Source organism: Aythya ferina, assembly GCF_964211825.1.
Source record: "Aythya ferina genome assembly, chromosome: 21".
Classification (NCBI taxonomy): Eukaryota; Metazoa; Chordata; class Aves; order Anseriformes; family Anatidae; genus Aythya; species Aythya ferina.
Genome location: NC_140319.1, coordinates 4,214,942 through 4,239,789, shown reverse-complemented (window position 1 = coordinate 4,239,789; position 24,848 = coordinate 4,214,942). Strand labels below are relative to the sequence as shown.

Here is a 24,848-nt window from a genome sequence, read left to right as displayed (position 1 = left end):
TGTTTGGATACATGAATAACTTGCAATAGTGCCATGGAGCATGTTAGTATAGTCTTGGTTTTTACTAACATGGGGTTATCCATTGCCTGCATGTTTAGGAAGATGTTTTTGGCAGACTTGCATAGAAAAGTTGTGTACTATTTTTGGCTTAAAAAAATATCTGATGGCCTTTTTCATTTCTGTTGTGGTAGTATATACGACAACCCTTTCTCCCTCCTCTTCCTTGCCGTTTCTGATGTGTCTGAGGACAGTAGTGATGAAGAAAATGAAGATGATGATTTTTCTTGTGTCCAGTTTGGGTCCAGGTATTGGAGAAAGAGAATGTAACCTGCATGTCTGGTTGCCTAGGCACTAACAGTATGTGCAGCGTCAAGTGTTTCTCAGAGTAACTTGGGAAATGAGTAAAGCTGAGCAGCTGACTGGGATGGTTTTTAAGATGGTGTATAAACATGGATAATGAATGCTAGTTAGTCAGCTATTTTTTTGAAGAGATGACTAAGATAAAGGAAATGTTAATCATGCTGCCTTTTAAGTTTAATGAGCATGGTTTCTGAAATGATGCTTGAGTTGAACTCCTCGTTGACTATGAGAAGGAATATTATTCACCCATGGCTGTAATTTTAAAACCAGTGGTACATCTTGTTGATGTTTTCCTATTAAAAAGTTGGAAAATTAGGACAAATATTAAGATATGGTGGCAAATAGCCAGTTGATGCAATCGTTATCATTTTGTTTCAGATTCATTGCTGTTTGGCACCTTAGAATCTCTTCTCTAGCCTATAAAGAAAATACACCTGAAAGTTGGACCCCCTGGGGACTGTGATTGTTTTTGAGATGCTGGGTAGTAGAAGCTGATGTAGCTGGAACAGCCAAGAATGGAGGGAAGAAAAGAGCAGAATATTTTGCTGTGAAACAAGCTTAGGAGTCATATAGCAAAAACCTTTTACTCTGCAAAATGAGGATTGTTATTAGTTCTGTCTGGAGGCTAGCCAGGTAGTTGTACAAAAATAACACAACCTACAGAACACTGGATGTGCCAAGGAAAAAAAAATAAAGCTTTTGGAAATGTGAATGTGGGGTAGGATCTCTAGTTTTACATCCCATTGCAGAGTAATATTGCAATGTCTTGGCACGTACAGAAGTGTTTTCGTATGAGGGGTGAATTTTTGATGTGAAAAAATGAGCAGCCCTCCTACAAGGTTGTTTGTCATATCCAAGTGATTTGTGTTCTTTCTCTAGCTGTTGGTGCAAGTGATTCTTTCTTCTCCCATTAAAATTTGACATTCATCAGCTTCATCATTTGCACCAAAATTCCCAAAGCAATGCCCATTTGTCTTGTATCAACCCAAATTGGAGAAAGGGAATAAATGTTGTATACAAAACCATATATTTTAGGAAGACTCTGAGAAGTGATACCTCTATAGTCTTGCTAGTATTTTGACTATTTTCTATGATCGTTCAGGTTCCTGATTATGAATTATAGTACTTTGTAGGTGCCTTATGGCTGGCCACATTGTCTTATTCTAATACACAGAGCCAGTGACAGCTTACAAATGTTTCTGTTGAACAAATGTGATGAAAAGAATTTTTTAGGACTTTCAATCCCTGTTCAAGTATTTCAGTTACAGCAAGTCAGGGAAAGCTAACTGCTCAAGCCTTTTAAAACTGTCTAGGTGCAGACTTTAGGAAATATCTTGGGCTATTAGGGAATGCCCTAAAACTAGGTATGAGATAAATCTTTTCTCCACCCCCCCACTAGCATTTCTGTCCATGACTGTTCCTGTGGTATGTTGGGACACTACTGATAAGTCAGTTAATTAGAAGACCTTCCAGTTGCCTCTCTTCTCTTCCATACCAGTCTAAATTCAGCAGAGGGAACTCAATAGCAGAGGTTTAGGCCTTTGTGTGTGTGCATGTAGATGGAATTTAGGATTGTTTTTCACCATTGTTTTGTTTAATACTTTTGCTGTTAGCAATTTAATGTAAATATTGGATTGAGTTGCATGGCCTTTGGTAAGGATTCCTGAGGTTGCTATGCTTCTGGAATCTTGGTTTCTATATTATGTCCTGGCATTCTACAGCAGTAGATGTTAGTTAAATTATGAACACAGTGACTATACAATTATGCAGCAACTGCATTCTGAAAATACCAAGGCATTCAATACGTTTGTAGGGGATGTATGAGCTCTGCATTGGAATAATTTCAGTTACTGCTGCAGTGAAATCATTACCAGAATGACTAACTACAGAAATAGTAATTTTGTAAATAAATAGATTTTCTTAAAGAGGTAATTTTTAAGCTGAGTGTGAGAAGTCAGAGGTTCTGTTTCTCTTAGAATCATAGAACCATGACGCTGTTCCTTAGAACCATAGAATCATATAAGAGACAATAGAGAACTGATGCATGGTTTCATGGTAACCCAGTACTATTTTATTAGAGCTACATTTTATGTGTATTAGTTTCAGCTGAATAGCTGAAAACAAATTCTCTCTGCAAAAGAGACTTCTGCTCCTAGAAGTTACATTTCTTCAGATGCTCAGCTACCAGATACTTCACAAGTAATAACCTTTATGCAATTCATTGGTTGGACTGCAAACCTTACCTATTAGTTTTGTAAAAAAGAAAAAAAATTATGTTTTGTAGGAAATCCCAGTTTTGATGCAGTCTGTAGTTCTAACCATATTTTTGTAAAGTTGCATCTAAAGAAAAATGCTCTTATTTCTAAATTTAAGGTTTGGGGCTTTTAAATTGATCGTCCTTTTAAATACACTGTGATTGTACACTGATCTTCAGTGAGGAATAGGAATAGACCATCCACATGATTGCTATTTATTTTCTTTGTATTTTATCTACATAAGGTGAATATATCTTCTCTTAATTCCCTTCTGTAAAATAAGGGTTTCATTTTTAATTAGCTTTGTTAAGCTGTTACATAGAGAATAATTCTGTTGAGATAACAAATCTGGGACTGTGAGTCGAGGGTTCTGTTCTCCTATTTAATTTGTCACTTGTCTCAAGCATAGTTTTGTCTTTGTGGGTTTAGTTTTCATGTTTACAATATCAGTGTTTTCTTTTTTCTCCCCCGGTAGCTGTGCTACTTAATGAAATGGCCTATTTTACTATGAGGGAATTAAAATGAACTGAGATGAAATTAAATAATCTTTAATGTGGAAATGTCAAAAGATACATTGCTTGGATGTGTTCCCTCCTGTTTTTTTTTGTCCTTCCTTAGAGTATATGGCATGATTGTTTGTAGTCCTCATCTATAATCTGGGATCTCTTCTTTGTAGCAGGAGACTTTTATTTTCCATGGGCAGGCTAATGTTAACAGAGTTGGTGAAATTGTAATTTCATGAGTGATATACACGAAGACTTCTGCAGAAACTGTGCAGGGGTTGCATCATTGCATAGAAGTGTCGTGAAGTCCTAGGACTTCAAACAGCGTTGATGTCAAGTACAACATAAAGGCTGTTCCATTTTCAGTGTTGCCATATAATGATGATTTATCGATTCCCATTAATTTTTTGCACCTTGTTCCCATCTCTAAGATACCTTATTTAATAAGAACAAATTCTTCGCTCATATTCCAGTACAGCTGAGGGATTTTTTGTGTGTTGGACAAACTGTTAAATGGAAAGTTCTTTGTATAGGGCACAGAAATGGTCTTAATTGTTGAGAAGGTCATGTGTGTGATGGAGTGGAGTCTTCAGAGAATTGACAGAAGAAGTCAAGAGCTCATTAATTATTAGATTGTGCAAGAGTGAAGAACTGCACCTTATGCTCTGTTTATTTTCTCTTTGTGTGTGTATTTTTAAAGTATGGGAGGCTCTGGCAGCTCAAGCGTTTCTGATTCCTGCAACGACCACTTCACCATTGAAAGCTGTAAGGAGACAGAGATGCTGAACTACCTCATTGAGTGTTTTGACCGAGTTGGAATAGAGGAGAGAAAAGCACCAAAGGTATATTTGAACAGACTGAAATCACGTCAGTGCTGTTGCAGACAGTGCTCTTACTTTTTAGTGGGGAAAGTTCGTAGAAATGGGTAGTTTGTTCTTGATGGCTTTGTAGAAACAGATTTGGAGAATTTATAAAGTCCCTTTACCTTGTTAGATCATCATATATGAATCTTGTATGTGTTTTACATTTCTAAAATAAGCACTCTGCTTGAAGCTGTCTTTCTTCATTGGAACTTCTGCATTTTATTGGCATTTAATCTATGTAAAGCATACTTTCATGAGACCAGCTCCTAACCAGGTTTGTGTATTTTCCTTTAAGCTTTACTTCTAGAGAAAAAAGCAAAACAAAACACAGCTTTCTAGGTATAAGCTAAGTTTTTAGCTGAAGTAATATGCAAATTAAAATTTGCACTACATTCATACTACATGAATGAAGAAGTTTATCATATTGTCTGCTTGTTCTGTATCTGGATACTTTTAGTTTGTATTAAAATTACCTTATTTTTTTGTCAGATGTGTAGCCAGCCGACAGTTAGCCAGTTACTGAGCAACATTCGATCACAGTGCATTTCACATGCTGCTTTGGTGCTACAGGGATCCTTAACACAACCAAGGTAAATACAGCTGATGTTAATCATGAAAGCTAGGCTGTTTGGGGATTTGTTTTCTTCTGAAGATTAGGTTAAAAAAAGCTAAGTTTTTGGAACAAGGTATATTTATGTGCCAGAAGAATAATTTACTCTTCTGCCATTGAATACTCCCATTAATATGTTGATGGAGAGCAATTTAGGTGCTTTTAAATTGTGTTTATATCAAACAATTCAGGTTGATTTGAACAGTTTAAATGGGGGGATCTGAAATAGATACTTGATTATCTTTCAAGCTGTACCTTTTATCCATTGTGTTGTGAGATTAGTTTTGTCTTTATGTGAATCAGTGTTGACACTGGAATAAGTTTTGTGTATGTAGTAAGACAAAAAAGATATTTTTTGCAAAAACCCAGGGAGCAGGTAAAAGTAATGACTGTATTAATTCAGCAAAGACTAATGTTAAATTTTTTCTTAATGCTGGTAAAACAACAAAAAAAGTTGTTCTTTCAGTAGCTGAGCTTAACAAAAGGTCTTTTCATTAGAGAGGAGTAGAAGGCAGAGCCAATTACTACACAGAAGCCGTTATTTTCTTCCAGACTCATTAAACTGAAGTGTGATGTTGGCAGCAGCATCTGCTTGAGAATAATCTTTACACAAGTACACTAGAGAAGGCAAGGTTGGTTACTTCTGAAAAGAGCAGGTGTCTACATATGGATGATCTACTTTCTGGCACATCCTTAAATGTGATGACTCTGATGTTTTTTCCTGCTAGTAATCAATAGTTTTGGATTTCTTTCACATAAATAAAGGTCATTGCAGCAGCAGTCTTTGCTGGTACCCTATATGCTGTGTAGGAATCTCCCATTTGGTTTCATCCAAGAATTGGTGAGAACAACTTATCAGGATGAAGAGGTGTTCAAACAGGTAAGGCATAGGTTAAAAAGATAAAAATAAAAATAACTGTAGGATTTTCATATCCAAGAAATGCAAAACTTTATTCTGCATGTCATAGTTCTGTACCTATTACTTCTAGGGCTAGCAAACTGTTAAACAAAAAGGGTTTGTAACTCTTATGATTTTGTGAAGAAAACCAACTTACTTGGTGATTCTCATTATTAAACGTGTCTTTTAAACAGTGCGCATTTATGAAATATTGAAGTATTCTACTCGGAATATGTCTGTATTACTGATCTACGTTACAGGATTGATTTTGTTTTCATCCATCTGTATTTCTATGCAAAATGTCTTAATGTGTATCTAAGATAGGAAAAAAATATAATTATATGTATTAAAGAAGATTGCTATTTTGCTATTTTTACTGTTCTTTGTAACTGTAATGGCTTACAATTAAGATCCTAAGAACACCTTGCAAATCCTAGTTCATGAAGTCTATATTTTATGGAGGAGATGACTGAAAAACATTAGCTTATCCTGTGTGTCAGAGTAGTTCACTGAGATGTCACTTCCTCTTTCATAACAGTCCGTGATTACTGCTTATTACCTTTACTCCTACCTCAGTTCAAGTTTACCAGCACAAAAACAACTTACATTCATGACATGTAAAAATTAAAGCTATATGATTTCCCCAACTGTATAGGCAAATAAATTGTTATCAGGTTGGCTATCAAGTTGTTGGAGACCTCCACAGTCCTTGTGCTCGTGTGTGTTTAACAAACACTTGTACACAAGCACACCGTGTTTCCAGTGATCTTGTATGAAGTGTGTGCTTCCCCTTGTGGTTTCCACGTGCAGAGAAGTTAATGGAATAACAGCTGATTCTGTCGGCATGCTAACATGACTGTTTTTCAGATTCAGCTTACATCTGCTAGCTTTATATTTAAATCTAGATGTTTCTGGGGATGTTCAGTTTCTAAAGTAGAAACAAGTTAGAAAGTGAACAGGAAAGATACGTACAAGTGCTTGGAAAGAAGTTTGCATGGGTAAGCTGTTATGCCCAGGCATGAAGTCAGTATATCATTTATGCTACATCAGATCACAGAGAAGATTCAGACCAGATAACTTTCTCAGCATGTAACAAAAAATGCCATTTATGGATCTTACTTCAGAGCTTTGAGAAAAACAATTGGCTGAAAGCTGTTGTGTTTTTTAAGCGTCGATACTCTTGTGCATTCGGGCATTGAAATGTTCCCTGACATAACTGATGGAAATCTGGAAAGAAGATCTTAATTTTTCTGTAGTGTAACTTTCAGTAGTTGATGAAGAATGAGCAGGCATTTCATGCTGTGTCATTTGATTGCTTCCTATTCTTGAGGAAAGTAATCTATTTCTGTTTTTACAGATCTTTATCCCCATCTTACAAGGCCTGGCTCTAGCTTCCAAAGAGTGCTCCCTTGATAGTGACAATTTTAAATACCCCCTTATGGTAAGGACTGTACATTTCTAGAAGATTTTTTTCATCATGATTATTAATAAACTTAAGGAAATTGTATACAAGATAATGTACTTCAACATTTTGGGGCCTCCTTTGGTTAATGGGTTAATATTAAATTTGATACTGAAAGCTTAATGTGATAATGAGATGTTGTAAAGCCAGTGATATCTCAAATGTAAGGTACAGCAGACTTGGTATAGTGGGCTATTCAAATATTTGTATGAATTGCTTTATATAAAACAAATGTATGGACATCATCACGCGTACTTGTAAAATACTGTGGATGCTGAGTTCTTCCAAATTTAAGTCTGGGAAATAAGGACTGATATTCTTAACTGTGTTTGTTGGTCTCACGTGGGTATGTAGTAAATGAAAATCTATTACATTAACACCAAAATTACGAGTTGATGGCTGCGTACTGTAGGAAAATGTTGTAATGTTCCTTGTCTGAAAAGCTTTTTTTTAAAGTGTGTATTTTAGTCCCTCGATCTGCTTCCCTCCTGCTGCTTTTATTGACAAAACAAAAAAATCTTTTGAACAGCATGCATGGTCACAAAAGAGCGAGCTAAATTCTTGACTAAATTGAGCGTTGTCAGCTAGCACCTTCGGATCTTAAGATCTTCAGTGCATCGTGCCAATAAAGGCAGTCCTTCATATCTCGAGTTTAATTTGTAACTCCAGAAATTAGTTGGACAGGGGAGTGTGCTGCAAATCAACTCCCCCACATGTTAAATTGCAAACTGTTGCAAATCTGGCTGTCAGGTACCGTAAGGGCTATTTGAAAATGATACTCCATTTTGGTCATCTTTAGTGGGCACAGCAAGCATGAAAAAGAAGGAATATAGTTACTAGCTGCAGTGCAATTGAAGTATGAGAACCTATAATACAGGAGAAGCAGGATACGTGAAAGCCTACAGTATTTTTGTGTTTTCAAAATTGTCTGTTATAACTGCTTTCTTTTTTCTGTGCTGCAGTTGAAAGTGAGTTAGAGATCTGGGATAGGATTCTTTGTTTCTGGCTACTGTGTTCATCTGACATTTTTCCACTCTGACTCAAAAGACAAAGGCCTTGGTGTATGTATAGTACAATTGCTCTATTTATTATTGTTAATGACTTTTATGTGGCAGTTCAGGCGCCCAGCAAAGCTATTGTTATTTTCTGAACAAGCAAATAATTTGCACAGCTAATTTTTGAAATAAGTGCAATATTTTATTATCTGGTGAGATGTTAGCTTTTTTGAGGCAGATGGAAACTTTTTGGAACAGATGTAAGAACTAAAATGGGAGCAGGGTGTGCTCTAGCTTTTTTTTTTTTTTTTGGTCCTCTTTCCCACTGATTAAGGGAAAAAGGTTTGGCTCTTTTTTCAGCAGTTTACTATGTTTATCTTGTTATTTGCAGAAAGGTTACTTAAGAATTACACACACAAGTAATTTTTCTTGTATTTTCCTTACAGGCACTATGTGAACTTTGTGAAATCAAGTTTGGGAAAACACACCCCATGTGCAGTTTGGTAAGTGTATCCAGGCTGATTTTCAAGTTAAATGAATCATGCAACTTATTTGTTGGCTGATACAATCTACATTTATAACCTTCCTTAGAACTCTATAAAGAGGGACTAATGTAAAATCTCATGCTAACTAATAGTTCACTTTAAACTCATAAAGGGAGTCGTTTTCCCTGAGAATTTAGAAGAACTAGAACGAAGTTGCTTAGATTTCTGAAATGCTGAGGAGAATTCCCGTTTACCGGACAGTATGACTGAATTTTGAAGAATCAAGGGTGTGTGGTGAAACACTGAATAGTGACAGTGCAGATAAAGGAGTATGGTTGACGTGGCAACTTTATGGTCAACTTGCTGTTTATCTGATTTTCTAGGTTGTCTCTTTACCCTTGTGGCTGCCTAAATCGTTAAGCACAGGTGCGGGAAGAGAACTGCAAAGACTTTCCTATCTTGGAGCCTTCTTCAGTCTCTCTGTCTTTGCTGAAGATGATGTAAGTGTTACAGAAGGATGTTGACAGTAGTATGTTTTATTTTTAATATGTTTAATATGTTTGCCAATGTTCATTCCACTTTCAGAACAAAGTAGTTGAAAAGTACTTCTCAGGGCCTGCCATCACGCTTGAAAACACCCGGGTTGTTAGCCAATCCTTGCAACATTACCTGGAATTAGCAAGGGTAAGTATCCTTGTGTGTAAACAACTGCAAAAATATTGTGGTTTTGGAGGGGAGAGTTTACATAGATGAAAAATATAATATAAAAGAAAAAAAGTCTAGTTGGTGTTAACAAGAAATCTGCTAGGATATGGTCGAAGGGAATTAAGAAAAGTTGATGAGCACTACAACCCTTTTTCTAAGGCTGTAAGCCAATTCAGAAAGTATTAGAACAATTAGGATGAGTAAAAAAAAATTAATAAAAAAATTACCTTCTGTATTAGATCTGTGTTGTGCTTGTCTTCCATATGCATCCTTTCTGTAACTAATGTTGTAATTAATGTGTCCATATAATCCTAACAAATAGGATCACAGCAATAGTTGTAGTGAGCGGAATTTGTAGAACATAAAAATATGGAGCAATGGATAGTGGGAATACAACGTTGAAAAGTCTGTGCAACCTGACACTGTTTATTTGAAATTCCAGCAAGAACTTTTCAAGATTTTACATAGTATTTTACTGAATGGTGAAACTCGAGAAGCAGCTCTCAGTTACATGGCAGCCATTGTCAATGCCAACATGAAGAAGGCACAAATGCAGGTAAATAAAGGAAAAGCTTTTCCTGTGACTTATAGATCTAGCACTAGATGCCTGGTGCAGTGGTGGTTCTTGAATGGAAAACTAAAGAACTGTGATCTTGTACTACAGCAGGCAAAAAGCTGTGTCATCAATCCCTTTCAGTACATTTCCCATTTCTGAAATAATTCTGTTCTATGTACTTGATCAACTTGTGTTATTTCCTCCCTTGGGACTAATGTGTCACTTCATTAACAAGGATTCTGCTTTATAGCTCTCCCCTCACCCCTCAAAACAAACATACATCAGTCTGAGGGTTTTCTTCCAGCTGGCTGTGTTTAAAACCCCTTTTTCCCCAGCTGATAAGTTGCTGAGCTTTGCTTGTGTGGTCCCGTAAAAAGAGTAATGCAGATATGAGCTGGTGTGGTTCCAATGAAGGACCAGGGCGTTATTTTGTCATTGTATAAAGTAGTGCACTCATTTCTTGTGCGTGAACAACTGAAGTTTGAATCACTGTTGTCTTCAACTCCGATTTCAAAAGCAAACATTTGGATCCATCACTGTATTTCTGTGAAATTCCAATGAAGAACAGAAGCTTTATATTTAAGATAGGAGTTATAAATTGGAGCTCAGCAACTATTTGAAACAGCTGTTGCTGACTACCTGTAGCAAACCATTCTTGAAAGAAACGCTTGCAAATCCTTTTCATTTCTAATTTTCTACTACTTCTGTTTGTTTAACGTTACTGAGAATGCCTGTTTGAACATGAACCATGGAGAAAGAAAAAGACAATATGTTAGTAAATGATCTTCCAGTTCTCAGGAAGGCTTTACATATCCATGTTCTTACTCACTTCTCCCTTTTCTTGAACTGATATACTTTATGTTGACTACTATTAAAGCATCAGAAAAGTCTCTTGTATTTCTAAACTTAAGTTTTGAATCGTTTCCTTTTACTCTACAGACAGATGATCGTTTGGTATCTACAGATGGTTTCATGCTCAACTTCCTATGGGTACTGCAGCAACTAAGTACGAAGATAAAGCTGGAAACGGTTGATCCCATGTACATATTTCATCCCAGGTGTCGTATTGACCTCCCAACAGATGAGACAAGAGTGAAAGCAACAATGGAGGATGTTGCAGCCTGGATTGCTGAGCTTTGTGAGTGCTTTGAGTATATTTTGAACATTAACTCTGCCTTGTATTTTTGCTGTTGGAGGCACATGGAAGTGCTTGATTCTAGCAGATAGTTCCCTTATTCCTAAATGTATTTTTTTCTTGATGCTGTCTGCTCTTACTTGATGTAAAGAAAGATGAGTCTAAGGTCTCACCCCTACATAAGGCACAGCCCATTTGTTAACTTCTTCACTGACCCTGCTTTTTTGTTTGTTTTCTAGACAGGGATCCCTCTCCATTTTCTGAGCCGAAATTTCCAACAGAATGTTTCTTCTTAACCCTGCATGCCCATCATCTCTCCATCCTGCCAAGCTGCCGTCGGTACATACGTAGGCTGCGGGCCATCAGGGAACTCAACAGGTTAGAAGCTGTTAATTATGTAGTATGTCCCCTGCTGTCCTACTGATGTCTTGTTTTCGGCATGATGGCAAGTTCTACAAACCTAATGGAAATAAGAACACTCAACAATGGCTTTAATCAAATTGTCAGAGGTCATCTGTAACCATTTGTTAATCTGATGCTTCTGGCAGTTATGGATTTTGCTTACATTGAGGGACTGTGGCTTGCATCAGGAATGCAAGTAATAATGGGAGGGAAGATATTATTTACACAAAGCAGCTCAAATTGGTGAGAAGACCATTCCATTTAAAAGAGGATTGGATTGATCTTCAGAGCATGTTAGATTCCATGACATTACTAAACACTATTTATCATAACTTAATATGGTGTGTGGTTGATGGTGTGTGGATGTCAGTGTCTTGGGCTCTTTGGCATAGCCATAGGCTAGCATGTAAGTTTACATGTCTGATAAATAGAAGTCGTGCAGATGACTTACAGTTTCGGAAACAGCACACCATTAGCAGTGCTTGCGCTGTTTTGTGTTTCACAGAAGATACTTGCCTTGTTCCCTTGGTTTCCAAGGTGGAATAACTAATTGTATTATCTGTAAAAAGGCTTCAACAGTAAACTCTTAGTATTATGGATGTACACGTCTTTCAGCATGTGGTTTACCACTTTAAAAATTATAAATAGAAGTTATGATGTTGACTTGAAGATACTGCTGTTTTCCATTTGTCTTGGCATAAAGCCAAATAGACTTTTATAGTTGCTAAACCTCGAAGAATACTCTGTTAAAATTAGAATGATTTTTTGTATCATCAGTATTTTCCATTGTTTATAATTGCACTCACTGCATTTTGGTAAATGTTCCTTGGCAGTAATACCATGAGTTCATTACAGGATTTTTGGACTGCATTCATAGTGATTTCATTTTTAGCTTTTAAAGCTCATGCAGGCCAAGAACTTGGGAAGCTGCAGAAAACAGAGCAGGAAGGGTCAGTATACTTGAAAGAAAAAAATATTTTCAAATAAACAGACTGAATTATTTGTAAATAAGCTACACATTTGGCTTGAAGAAGAAGGTATTTCTTTTCCTTATTTAGAGTTGTTGAAAACGAGTTGCCTACGCAGCAGTCTCCATGTAGTGCTAGAGTGCATTGAAGAGCTCTTGGCTTTCACTGACTTCAATAGGACCTTAGTGCTCAGCATTTTCCATAAGTTGCCTAGTTGCTTGCAACACCAGACAACGTATTTAATAAAGAAATTAGACTGAGTATTTTTCTGCTGTAGGCAGAGGTTGATGTGGAAAGGAAATTGTGTTTAGAAGAGGGAAGAAAAGGGATTGTAGTTCAGTATATTGAGTTTTGTTCTAATCAGCTGCCCTTCTAAAAAGAGGTAAGGCATAGGAGTAAGCAGGATTTGTCAATGTTAATAGTGTATTTGTATAACATGCATTTAAGTTCTTTTTTTTATATAGGGCAGAGTGACAAAGTAGGTAAGGGAAGGGCAGTAATATCAACCATCTTGATTTAATGGCCCTTATGCTGGCAGGGAGACTACAGACTATTCATTTGTCTGACGGGCATGTATGTTGGAGCTAGTGTATATTTGAATGCACACTGTGCAGATGTTACATCTGCATTTACAAAAGCAGTTTATTTTTCTTGTGATTATGGTATCTTCTGTGAAGATAATTGCCATTTTCCTCCACTTTTTTCAGTCTTTCCTCTTTATTTAGCAGTTATGTAGGTTAAATGACTTGCAGATGGCAATAAGTATCCCCTCTGCCATGATAACCAATTATTGCATGTTTGCAGGACTGTTGAAGATCTGAAAAACAATGAAAGTCAATGGAAGGATTCCCCTCTGGCTACTAGGCATCGAGAAATGCTAAAACGCTGCAAGACACAGCTTAAGGTCTGTAAGTGGTTTGGATCACAACAAAATGCCTTTGTCAAACCGTCTGTATGTTTATTTTGTCCTAGTGCTTAAATACAAATTCACAGTAATGATTCAAAAGCCCCACTTCCAAGAAACTATGAACCATGTGAGCATGTTAAAGCTTATTTTGAGTGTACTAAGTGGTGGTCATGACACAGTATCAAGTGAATTGTGACTTGAAAATTTGAAGTAATTCCAAAATGAACTTAGCCAATATTCCTGAGAAAGAAGAAAATACTGTTTTTGTTGGAGAGAGAACATCAAAGGGACTGTGATTTGATCAGGGGTAGTTGTGCACAGTTCATGCCCAAGGGGGAGACAGAACTCTCAAGTCCCTCATCTCAAGTAGAATTCTTGGAAAGGTGAATACACTGGGGGTCCTCTTATGGAGGTGTCTGTTCTCCTTAGGTCTTCCTCGTATAAGGTGATAAAAATTTCCTGAGCTGTATGAGCAAGATGACTTCAATTGCACATTTTCCCAGTTTGACACCTCTGTTACTTCTTTTTGTTCCCTTAGAGCTAGTAAAAGGCTCTGTCCATGCCTGCATTATGTGCTTTTTGTGTTAAGTTGAGGTTTAAGTGCCCTGTTTTAAGTGCATATTTTAAGAAGAGACCTTTGTACAATTGTCATAATTCACATACGCATTGATTTAGCTTTAGGTCTGGTCTCCCTTTCCTATTATGTTGTCTTGCTGGAATAGTTTTTGTTTGTATCTTCTGCAGAAACTGGTGAGGTGCAAGGCTTGTGCAGATGCTGGTTTGCTGGATGAGAACTTCCTCAGGAGATGTCTGAATTTCTATGGCATGGTTATTCAGCTGATGCTTCGCATTCTTGACCCCGCCTATCCCAAGTAAGTTCCAGGATTATCTGTGTAAATTTTATTTGGTATTTCAGATCATGGTAGGCTGTTTACTGAATTTAGCTGTTCTAGTATTTTTTACAATATCTACCTATGTTTCTATGTAAAAGTTACTTTAATTTTTATCAGTGACATATGTTCTTGCATGGAATATGTGTCTTATTCGTAGTTTAAGGTTTGGTTGGAGGGCATGGGGTAGATGGGAAGCAACCCTCAGGTGTGGTTAGTAGATCTGAAGCACTGGCATAGATCTTAGAAAAGTTAATGTTAGATCTTTTGTAAAGTGTTCCCATAGGTGAATTCTGTAAAAGAACTCAGGACATGTGCTACTTAACCCCTATATTTCATTGTCCTTTTTGTTGCATCTTTCATTCTACAGCATAAAGCTGCCTTTAACTCCTGAAGTTCCAAAAGTATTTGCAGCACTGCCTGAGTTTTATGTGGAAGATGTTGCTGAATTTTTATTTTTTATTGTACAGTAAGTAAAAGTGATTTCTGAAAATTTGTACTGCCCTTTACCCCTGTAACAGGTGGTGTGCACACAAATTGAGGGTGTGAAAATAGTTTGCTAGTTTTTCTGTATTTATTAGAGTTACGTAGTTTGGAGCTTGACACCTTTTAATTTCACATTAGGGTTAATCATCACTAGAATAATACCTAAAAGAAAAAATCATGGCTTAAGAAGTATAAAATCTCCTCTATTATAGCTTTGATAGGATGAAATTTATTTGTATAGTTTTAGCAGTTAGGACAGGTGTGAATGCTGTTTGGGTGTAATTCTGAAGTTGGTTACTTTCTTCCTGAAGACATGCCTTCAAATTCAGACTTTGCTGTTGTGTATGAGGAGCAGGTGAATGGTTGTTTTTCCTTTTCTGAGGTGCTGTTACAGCAAATTTGCTATGAAGCTCTACTATGATACACAGCAAAAGAATATGACACTGTTTCAGAAAATGCTTGGAATCAGGCCAAAATTCAGCTGCCCGTGAACAGCTGGCAAGACCTCTTGGAAGAGTAATAATTTATTTTTTGTAGAGAGGCAGATATTACATTAAAATGAGTTAAGGTCTTCCTATTTCTAATAAGACCATGAAATCACAGACTGGGTCGGATTGGAAGGGACCTTAAAGATCACATAGTTCCAACCACTGCCTCATCACTCTCTGAGTAAAGAATTTCCTCATATTATGGGAAGGTGAGAGATATGAGTTCAGAGATATCTGAACTTTGTGTGTATATATATATAATATATATATAAAATTTTGTGTTTGTAATACAGGGTTGGGATTTCTCATTTTATTTTCCTCCTCTCCATCCTTTCAGATATGCTCCTCAGGTGCTTTATGAGCCCTGTACTCAGGACATAGTCATGTTCCTTGTTGTGATGCTGTGCAACCAGAACTACATCCGAAATCCTTATTTAGTAGCCAAGCTGGTGGAAGTGATGTTCATGACAAATCCAGCTGTTCAGCCCCGGACCCAGAAATTCTTTGAAATGATCGAGAATCATCCTCTCTCCACTAAATTGTTGGTCCCCTCCTTGATGAAGTTTTACACAGGTAAGCGCTTCATCTGTAGTTCTGTGACTGTACAGTAAGCAATGAGTATTATAGGACAAAAGTCTGTGTTGGCTGTAATGATCTTTCAAAAAACAAACAAAAAACACAAGAAATTCAGGGTAGATCTTGGAAAGACAAGGCTTTGCTGCTCAGGAATCAGGTGAAACTAGCTTTAGGAGGAACCTTAAGAATTCTAGTCTTTCCACAGCTGCTGTCCTGTAAATTTATATGCTTCTCGGTGTCCTTGCGCTCATGGAACTATTTTTACTGTAATGTTTCCAGTGCCTTTTTAGCATTGAAATTTAGGTACGTAGGACAAAGAGTAGAATTGAATACAGCAGAAAGTGTGTTTTCTGAGGCTTTTCTTCAGGAATGAGGTCGGTTCTGGATTAGATAATGGACAGTGCTCCTTTAAGTAGGGATTATGATGGAGATTTCTGAATGGGAACTGAATTTAATCTCTTAAAGCTTGGTGCTTGAAGGTCATCACATGGGAGACAGTAGGAAATGATTGTTATTATTAGAGAGATGTAGGGGATCCCAGTGGGAATGAGTTTTGATTTCAGTGCTGGGATCTGATTTCTTTCAGATGTTGAACATACTGGAGCAACTAGTGAGTTCTACGACAAGTTTACAATCCGCTACCACATCAGCACCATTTTCAAAAGCCTCTGGCAGAATATAGCTCACCATGGTACATTTATGGAAGAGTTCAAGTGAGTAAGAAATTGTCTATGATGCTGCTTACTGTCATGCAATCTGCTGAGGAGGCCATTACCATTGGGAATGGGTGATGCTGCTTTCCATTGTGTTTTTAAATGACAGCCCCTTCCAGTAGAACTGGAGTGTTTCTAAAGCTGAGCTCTGGACATCACAATCAACTTGGCTTGGGGAATGGGGTCATTGTTCAGAATATACAGTGCAGCAGGTGTGTTGCTGGGGTTGCAGTCTGCTCTGCACACCCATCTACTCTGCAGTGATAACTGTGTTTCAATGTTTTCAGCTCTGGGAAGCAGTTTGTTCGCTACATCAACATGCTGATAAATGACACAACTTTCTTGCTGGATGAGAGTCTGGAGTCCCTAAAACGTATCCATGAAGTCCAAGAGGAGATGAAGAATAAAGAACAATGGGACCTGCTGCCCAGGGTGAACAGAGCTGTTTTTCAAAGTGCCCTTTACTTATTTTCAATTTTTCAATACAAGACCTTTTTTTTTTTTTTTTTTTTAAATAAGGAGCAGCATCAAAGAGCTGCTCGTGAAAAGCAGTTTTCAATGCTTTTTCTTGCTGCCAGTATGGCTGTGGTCACTCTGGATGACATTCTGCAAAAAAACATCCTTCTGCATAGTTATGTTGTGGCTGGCAAAGAGTGTGTGACATGGAAATAGTATGAAGTTTTAAATTGCTGTGCCCTTAAAATACTAAATGGAGAAACTAAGACTTTAACCTTCTTGAAGGAGGTTGTGGAAGATGCTCGCCAGTTGAATTGACTTCAAGGGAATAACGCTTTTATTTTGTTAATGCATTGATCCTTTGTAGATTTGGTATAGACAATTAGAGTACTGAACCTCAGATCTTAGCCTGATTTGACAATAACTGTGTTAACCCACCAATGTCAGGTATTTCTGTTTTAAGGTTATCAATTTTAAGAAAGTCTGAAAAGTTACAAAGATCTTGTTTTTTTAAGTCTTGTGTTATTAATTCTGGTTTGCTCTTCTGAAGCCTTTGTTCCTGTTTATGCTAGCAAGGCAAAGCCATTACTGTGGTCACAAAATGATCTGGTCTGTAATCTGCAGATTGTTCCAGTGTAACTTGTGGTACTAATGTTGGTACATAAATTAAGAAAACCTCTCTTGACTCTCAGATTCCAGGCTGATTTTAAGTATTGGCATTTGGATGGAAAGTAAACAACTCAGTTTTGTAGTTGTGAGGAACAATAATGTAAGCAGACTCACTAAATTTGGAGTCTTGTGATACCATTTGTATTCACTTTTACTTTTGCAGAATTCTGGAGAATTAGTGCAGACTTCTGTTTAGTAATAGGTAGTAAAAGTGAGCTGCGTCTTCAGTTAAAAATGTATCATGGATTTGGATTGCAGTCTGTTCTTTCTCCTTCCTAGATCATGTTAGCTTTGTGGCTGTTCAGGTTTTTTGATTGGTAATATGGAAGGAAATTCGGTGGATGTAACCTTTTTAACCACTCAATATTTATTTTCTAGGATCAGCAGCAGGCTCGGCAGTCACAGCTTGCTCAGGATGAGCGTGTCTCTCGTTCATATCTCGCTCTGGCAACAGAAACTGTTGATATGTTCCATATCCTTACCAAGCAGGTTCAAAAGCCTTTTCTCAGACCTGTAAGTCCTGCTCAGTTCACTTAGTTTCTACCTTCTCTTAATATCTCTGCTATTGGATAATGTTCTGGAAATGTTTGGTGGCCCTTTGTCTCCCTTCACCTCACTTTTTTCCAACTGCATTGAAATCTAATTGCTCTCGAGGTTATTTGATGTTAAGAGCATTACTTGAGTCTCTGAGATGTTGTGATCCTTCTAGACAGAAGCTGTTTACATTCCATTTTTTTATGGAAAGCATATATAAAGAGAAGATTGTTCCTGCAAGCTGACAAAATAATTGTATTGGTTAATAATTTCTGATCTTGTTGTATGCAAATCTAATGATAATCTGCTTTATCTCTGCCTTTGTGCTGTGATCTGTGTTTTACTTTGGTCTTGTAGGAACTTGGACCACGATTGGCTGCTATGTTGAACTTTAACTTGCAGCAACTGTGTGGCCCGAAGTGCCGTGACCTAAAAGTTGAAAACCCTGAGAAATACGGGTTTGAACCAAAGAAGCTGTTGGACCAACTGACTGATATTTATCTACAGCTAGATTGTGCTCGCTTTGCTAAAGCAATCGCTGATGATCAGGTGAGCTCAAAAAAGATAAAGGGGAAGAGTGAGTGTTGTGGACAAACAGGACTTCGGAAGATTCTCTTTAAGAGCTTCATTTTATTTGTATGCTGCCACCCAGTTTCCATCATGTGTGTTTGCAATTTTTCTTCCAGAAAATAATTTGTGTTCATATTCTCTCTGTTCTTTGTAGATATATGTTTTCCAAGCGTTTTGTCCCTTGGAGACACACAAACTTCACATACACAGGAAATTTCCCAAGCATTAGTTGTTTATTAGCTACTGCCTCCTTGTAATGTAGTGGAAGTACCTTGTCCTGATTTTGCTAGAGAGAAAAATGAAGTATGCAAGGGTTCTGACTCCCCCTTCTCCTTCCTCATCAAGAAAATGCAAAATAAGCAGAGCTGAGACCAAGAGCCTATTTTAACAATCCAAAAATCATTCTCTAGACTGTTTCTAAATTGTATTCATTTTACTGAATGTCTGTGTAGTAAACTGACAAAGCTGAGCATAAAAGGGACATTTAAGACACCTTTGTACTGCCAATGTGCTTTTCAATGGTAGTCTTCAGACCAGAATGTTAACAGGGTTTTAATTTTTGAGATAGATAAGTTATTACTCACCTCTTTGTTCTTGTAAAGATGGTATGTTAGTTAAACTACTGAATTGCTTCTGTCCATGCCTATGTTTTATAACACAAACTTTTCAAAATCCAGAGGGACAAACAGCATTATCCATGGCTACTTGAAATTCTAGTGGAAGCAGTTTTAAAATACGTAACGCTGTATTTGCATGTCTGGTGAAGCAGAGATAGCAGAGGTGACTCAATCTTTTTTCTGTAATAATTTAATTTCTGGCAGTAACACTCCTGAGACAGACGGTGAGTGTGTGCGTGTAATGAGCACGCAGGGTATTTTTCATGCTGCTCGGTATATATGAGAGTGAGAACGTTGTCCATCATTCATTCATCAGTGCTAGCTACAGCAAAATGCACAGCAATGACGTAGGGATTAAAAAGAAAGAAGTGCTGGTGTGGGAACTGGAAAAAAGCTTAAATAACAAAGTGGCCCTTCATAAAAACTGGGGGGAGTGACCAGTATCTTAGAAACTGTCAATGACAGGAAAGAAGCAGTAAGAAAATGCCCAAACGGTTAACTGCTACTGGTATTTAAAAATAAAAAAGGTGCTTGATCATGGCAGCATCTCTCAAAAGCATTTTGATACATCCCCCATTTCAAATCCTAGCACGTATTAGCAGGAATTTGGAAACATTTACAAAGCCCTGGGCATGTTGCCATAGTTCTGCTCTCTGTGGACTAGTAAGGAGTTTGGGTGGGCACCGTGTGTCCTAAGTAACGATTGGTATTTCATGGAGTGCGGTCGTGTAGATGGGGGATTGGGACTGTATTGAATATTTTCAATTTCCCAAAGGAAATAGAAACCTGTGAGACCTACTGTCTTAAGCTCTGTAACTTAACTCAGCCTTGCACTGTGTAAATAATTTTTATTAAAAGAACATTGTCTAGACTACTAAAAGGCTGACACCAAAACACAGCATTGCCAAGTTAAAAGCAAACGGTGTCTTCAGAACATAAGCAGCTTCCAAAAATTCTTGCCTAATGCTTTCTTTACAAGAAAGCAATGTTTGTATCAGTTGAAGCTTTAGGATGCACACTTGGGCCCTGTATGTTGTGCTAGGTTGCTGCATGCTGCCCCAGCTGGCAAGTGGGTATTAGGTGCTTCAAGAAGTTGCCTTACTAGTTTGGCAGATGGGTTGGTTTGGGTGTTAGGAGGGAGGTTATCACCTCTTCCGGTATTGCATTGCACACCAACAAACTGCATGGTATCTGTTAGCTTGCAACTCATCAGTTTTGTTGTAAAGCACATTTCAGTAGTCACTAATACCATGGATGGGCTGGACAGTCTTGTACTTCCAGCCATTGTTTCCAAAAGATTTTAAGTCATGGCTTGACTCACAATTTTTTGAAGTATGTGTGCAGAAATCAATGATAACGAGTGAGTCAGCTGTGCTTTTACCAGGATTTGTCATTTCGTTCCTACCACGTGGGAGAAGAACACCAACAGCATCAAGAGGCTTGGGTACACTGCTTCTACTTCATATGGCAGACTGCTCCAGTGTTGTTTTTTTTTGTTTTGTTTTGGAGAGGTTAATAAATCATACTCCAAACACTGGAGTTCCACAGAAAACTGCTTTTTCCTTTGAAGTAATCTGTCCAGCACATCATCTTGAGGGAACAGGAGTGGATTTGCTAGTTGAACTTCGATGGCAAAGTGATCATGACATAATCCCTGTAGTACTCCTTGATGTTAAATACTGGAAGCTGGTGCATCAGTCTTATTCTGTTATGGTATTCTCTCATAGCCGGGAGGAACTGGGATGTTAATGATCCTGAAGATCCACAAGAAGTGCTTAGAGGGTATTTTTGCTGGTGTAGACAGCAATTTCCTTGCTGCCTTCGTGTACAGTGGTTGCAGATCTAGGGTTCAAAAAAACCTTTTATGCTATATATTCTGCCAAGACCTGTGAGAAAAAAGAATACAGACAGGAGTGACAAGACAGTTGTTTTATCTAAGGAACTGTTCTAATGATTATAGTCAGCCTCTCTGAATGCTTCAAACATTTTGATTAGTTGGTATTGTCTTCTCTTTTTTTGTCCTGAATAGTTCTTCAGTAGCGATGACTCTTACAAAAGGATAATTATACCCCAAAGTTGACATTTTTGTGCTAGATAAAGTGTTATGTGCATACTTCTCCATCTGATGTAATGTTGAGGTTTCATTGATCCCTTCTTCTGAAGCTTTAAAAAAAGCATTAAAAGGTCTGTAGAATTTTTGATGGCATATTAGGATACTACAGCTCAGCAAAGTTTTATGCTTTGCTTGTAGAGGTCCTACAGCAAAGAGCTCTTTGAGGAGGTCATATCAAAGATGAGAAAGGCTGGAATCAAGTCAACCATAGCAATAGAAAAATTCAAACTGCTGGCAGAGAAGGTGGAGGAAATTGTTGCCAAGAATGCCCGTGCAGAAATTGATTACAGCGATGCTCCGGATGAATTCAGAGGCAAGTTGGTTTTTCTAAATGCTGAATTGTTAGGCCAAGAGGGATTTGTTTTGTTGTTTTGCTTCTAAATATGAATATATATATTAGTAGAAACTAGGTATTGTTTATGGAGCCTCTCATCCTTCTCCATTTCAATTAAATGACTAAGTAAATGAAAAGAGCCAGAGGGTGTTTCTGTTTGTTTTACCCTGAGATTGCACTGTCCAGTTCTAGCCTTGTCTTTATTACATGTACTTTAAAACAGTAAGGAAAAAAAATAGAAATATGGTGAAAATAACTAATGCTTAGCCTTTATACTGTTTTTCCCTTTCTGAATTGGGGCCGTATCTGTTGTTTATTTAAGCCTGCTGCTACTTTCATCTGTTTTCTGTACCTTCAGCAGCATTCCTGAGTGGGGACTCTGTTTCTCAGTTCTGTGCAGTTGTTTTGTGTGCAGGTTAAAGTTTTATTTATTGTTTCCAATTTGATGATTGTGATAATCATGTCCTCAGATCCACTCATGGACACTCTGATGACTGATCCCGTGAGGTTGCCATCTGGAACTATTATGGACAGGTCAATCATCCTGAGGCATCTGCTGAACTCCTCCACCGATCCTTTCAATCGTCAGACACTGACAGAAAATATGCTGGAACCAGGTATCCTGGCTTTTAAGTTACTCATGGTGCTGTTGATCTGGGGAAGCAATTTGTGTAGTTTCTGTTCCATATACTTTCGGAAGATAGTGTTGATGCCTCAGTACGACTACCAGTTGTTTAATCTCAATTTGCACAGAAAAGTTCATTCCTTATTCTCTCCTTTTCTGCAAATAAACAAACTACCCTTGTTTTTGTAACTACAGGGGTAATGAGTATTGTTATAATACGTAAGTGAGTAATAAATTTACTGAAATCTGTGCAGAAAATATGTTGACAGAAGAAAATAATAGTAGATATTCCTGATCAGATTTCTAGAAAAGGAATTTCTATTAGTCACAAGCAGCTTTCTTATAGTAGCATTGCTAAATAACTTAACAGCCAATTTAATTATTTTTTTTCTTCTTTATATTACTAGTGCCAGAACTTAAAGAGCAAATTCAAGCCTGGATGAGAGACAAGCAGAATGCTGACCATTAAAAGTTCCCTTGCAGTGCACGCCAACACCAATGGGAAGATCAGGGCGTGGGCTGTTCTGCTAATAGTGGGGCAGATACACTTTGAAAGTTATTGATGGGATTAGCACGCCCACTGGCACTGACTTGCAGTAGTGACCAGAAGCATGTGGACGAGAAGAAAAGCAGCTTAATTCTTGTACATATATTTAAGTGATAACGATGGTCAATAACATGGAGGACAAATTAGGAAGTTGCTTATGTTACAAAACTGTCCTTCAGTATGTCACGTTTTGGAGTTTTTACAGCTGAATTATTTTAGCAAAGATGAATGGATCAGGGCAGCATCCCTTCAACCTTATTTTTTACAGCCGGATATCCGTTAATTTGATTGTGGTTAGAAACTTGGACATTTTGCTGCTACAGTAACTTTTTCCTCTTTCCCTCCCTTTTTCCTCATCCACCCATCAAACCTGCACTGCTGTCTTTTTTTTTTGTAATGCAAAAAAAAAAATCCCTGTGAAGAAACAAAATCATTCCCCTGCCCGCAAAAGAACATATTCTGTGCGATAACTGTGCCTGCAACAAAGTGTTAATCTTGGGATCGTATTTTTATATTATACATATTCGCATATTTGTTTTTTAATTGGTGTTAGAAGAGACGAGGATTTCAAAAAGGCAAAGGTTTGACGCGTGGATTTTACGTTCCGTTATTTGAGATGTCCCTCTGTGTTGATCTAGATGCTCTGGTATTTCTGAGAAGCCTTGAGACAGAAATACATTACAACAGCTGCCAAGAATTAGATGCTTGGGAATACCAGGATTTCAGTGACTTTTTAAAATAATAAAATCCATTCTTTTAACGCTGCAAATATAATATATGCTAAATGACAGTTCTGAGCCATTAGAGCTAGTCCACAGAGATCCTTTTATTCTTGGAGGCTGCAGTTTGGGGCAGGGGTCATTTTTTATGTTGCTTACCAATTTGTATCCATGGCTTGGCCTTACCAAAGCAAAAAGGGTGCAGCAAATGTAGAATTACTTTTTTTTTCTTTTTTTTTTTTTTTTAAGAAAAGAAAATATTCACAAACATTTTTGTATTACCGCCCCCTGCTTATGATACTTGAATTTCCTTTTTAAAAAGGATTTGAAACCACAGTGTTTTAAAATTAAGTCTGTAAAAAAAAGGTTGTTTTTCTTTTATGTTTTTCGCTGTGTCCTCTGTTCAGTTCCTGACTCTTGAACTACAATAAATGATGATACACACTCACACAAAGTGTTTCCTTTGTCTGTCTTTCCTTTCAGTCAGTGAAAGCAGAAAAAATACAAATGATTGGGTGGCTTTTTTCACTTCTGCTGATAGTGATTTAGGATCTGGGGATAATAAACCATTTCATGTGAAACTTCCCTGAGCACAGTTATTACCAGTACTTCCAACTAAAGCATTTTTCCAAGTGGATGAACCCTGTTCCTATTCATAGCTAACTGACAGCTGGTGACAAGGCTTCAGGGGGAAGTTTTAGTTAGGCCGTATGTAATCCAGTGCTGGCCTTTGCAACGGGTATGTAATTCTAAGTTAATTTTGATTTTTTTTTTTATATTTACTCAAGGGTGGAGGGGAGCATTCCAAAGTTTGTGTCTCCGTCGACTATTGGAACAGACATGTTTGTTCTATGACTGTTTTAGTTCCTTAATCCACACCCCTTCCACAAATTCAAATCTTCTTCCCCCTCCAAAAGTCATGGAACAAAGCAAGTTATGCTTTTATCTTCAAACAGTCATTCAGCATCCAAATCTATCCTGGTTTCTGAACGTTTTATAAGGGCATGAGTTACACCTTTCAAGAGGTTTTGTTTTCCATAAAGGTAATGATTTTTGCATAAAGAAAAACTTCAGTGTTCCGCTATCACCTAATTTTTGAGGCTTGTAGCATGAAATCTCTAGAAACAGCTCAGAATTTACACCCTACTTATATAAAGGACAACTGTTCAGCTGTTTTTAATGGAGGATAACTAAACTGCAATGGTTTCACATTATGGTTTGTTTTTTTTTCTGTGGTGGTTTATGTTGTCAGTTTTAGTTTTCTTGACAGATTACAAACATATCAGAAAGATGGAAGAAATACTTTCTCATTTTTTTCAGCAATTTAAAAGTTAGACAGACTGCCACCTCTTCTGAATAATTGTGGCAACCATGAGCAGTCCAGTCCTATAAAGTGAGAAGATCACA

General features: G+C 37.4%; 1 protein-coding gene across 3 annotated transcripts in view; it reads left to right on the top strand.

Moving 5' to 3' along the window:
• Positions 1 to 23,895, top strand: part of UBE4B (ubiquitination factor E4B) — a 39,091-nt gene extending 15,196 nt beyond the window's left edge. For 2 of the 3 annotated variants that reach the window (XM_084494911.1, XM_084494912.1), the window contains 21 exons: positions 3,819 to 3,960; positions 4,471 to 4,571; positions 5,357 to 5,471; positions 6,847 to 6,930; positions 8,393 to 8,449; positions 8,815 to 8,931; positions 9,017 to 9,115; positions 9,579 to 9,692; positions 10,632 to 10,830; positions 11,067 to 11,205; positions 13,002 to 13,101; positions 13,849 to 13,976; positions 14,365 to 14,463; positions 15,306 to 15,541; positions 16,131 to 16,257; positions 16,545 to 16,689; positions 17,761 to 17,895; positions 18,274 to 18,465; positions 21,355 to 21,529; positions 22,021 to 22,167; positions 22,583 to 23,895. In XM_084494911.1, coding sequence (XP_084351037.1) covers positions 3,819 to 3,960; positions 4,471 to 4,571; positions 5,357 to 5,471; positions 6,847 to 6,930; positions 8,393 to 8,449; positions 8,815 to 8,931; positions 9,017 to 9,115; positions 9,579 to 9,692; positions 10,632 to 10,830; positions 11,067 to 11,205; positions 13,002 to 13,101; positions 13,849 to 13,976; positions 14,365 to 14,463; positions 15,306 to 15,541; positions 16,131 to 16,257; positions 16,545 to 16,689; positions 17,761 to 17,895; positions 18,274 to 18,465; positions 21,355 to 21,529; positions 22,021 to 22,167; positions 22,583 to 22,644 — 2,713 coding nt within the window. In that variant the 3' untranslated portion in view covers positions 22,645 to 23,895. Of the gene's footprint in view, positions 1 to 191; positions 306 to 3,818; positions 3,961 to 4,470; positions 4,572 to 5,356; positions 5,472 to 6,846; positions 6,931 to 8,392; positions 8,450 to 8,814; positions 8,932 to 9,016; positions 9,116 to 9,578; positions 9,693 to 10,631; positions 10,831 to 11,066; positions 11,206 to 13,001; positions 13,102 to 13,848; positions 13,977 to 14,364; positions 14,464 to 15,305; positions 15,542 to 16,130; positions 16,258 to 16,544; positions 16,690 to 17,760; positions 17,896 to 18,273; positions 18,466 to 21,354; positions 21,530 to 22,020; positions 22,168 to 22,582 lie in introns of all 3 variants that reach the window. The other variant, XM_084494910.1, reaches the window with a different exon arrangement.
• The last annotated feature ends 953 nt before the right edge of the window (positions 23,896 to 24,848 follow it).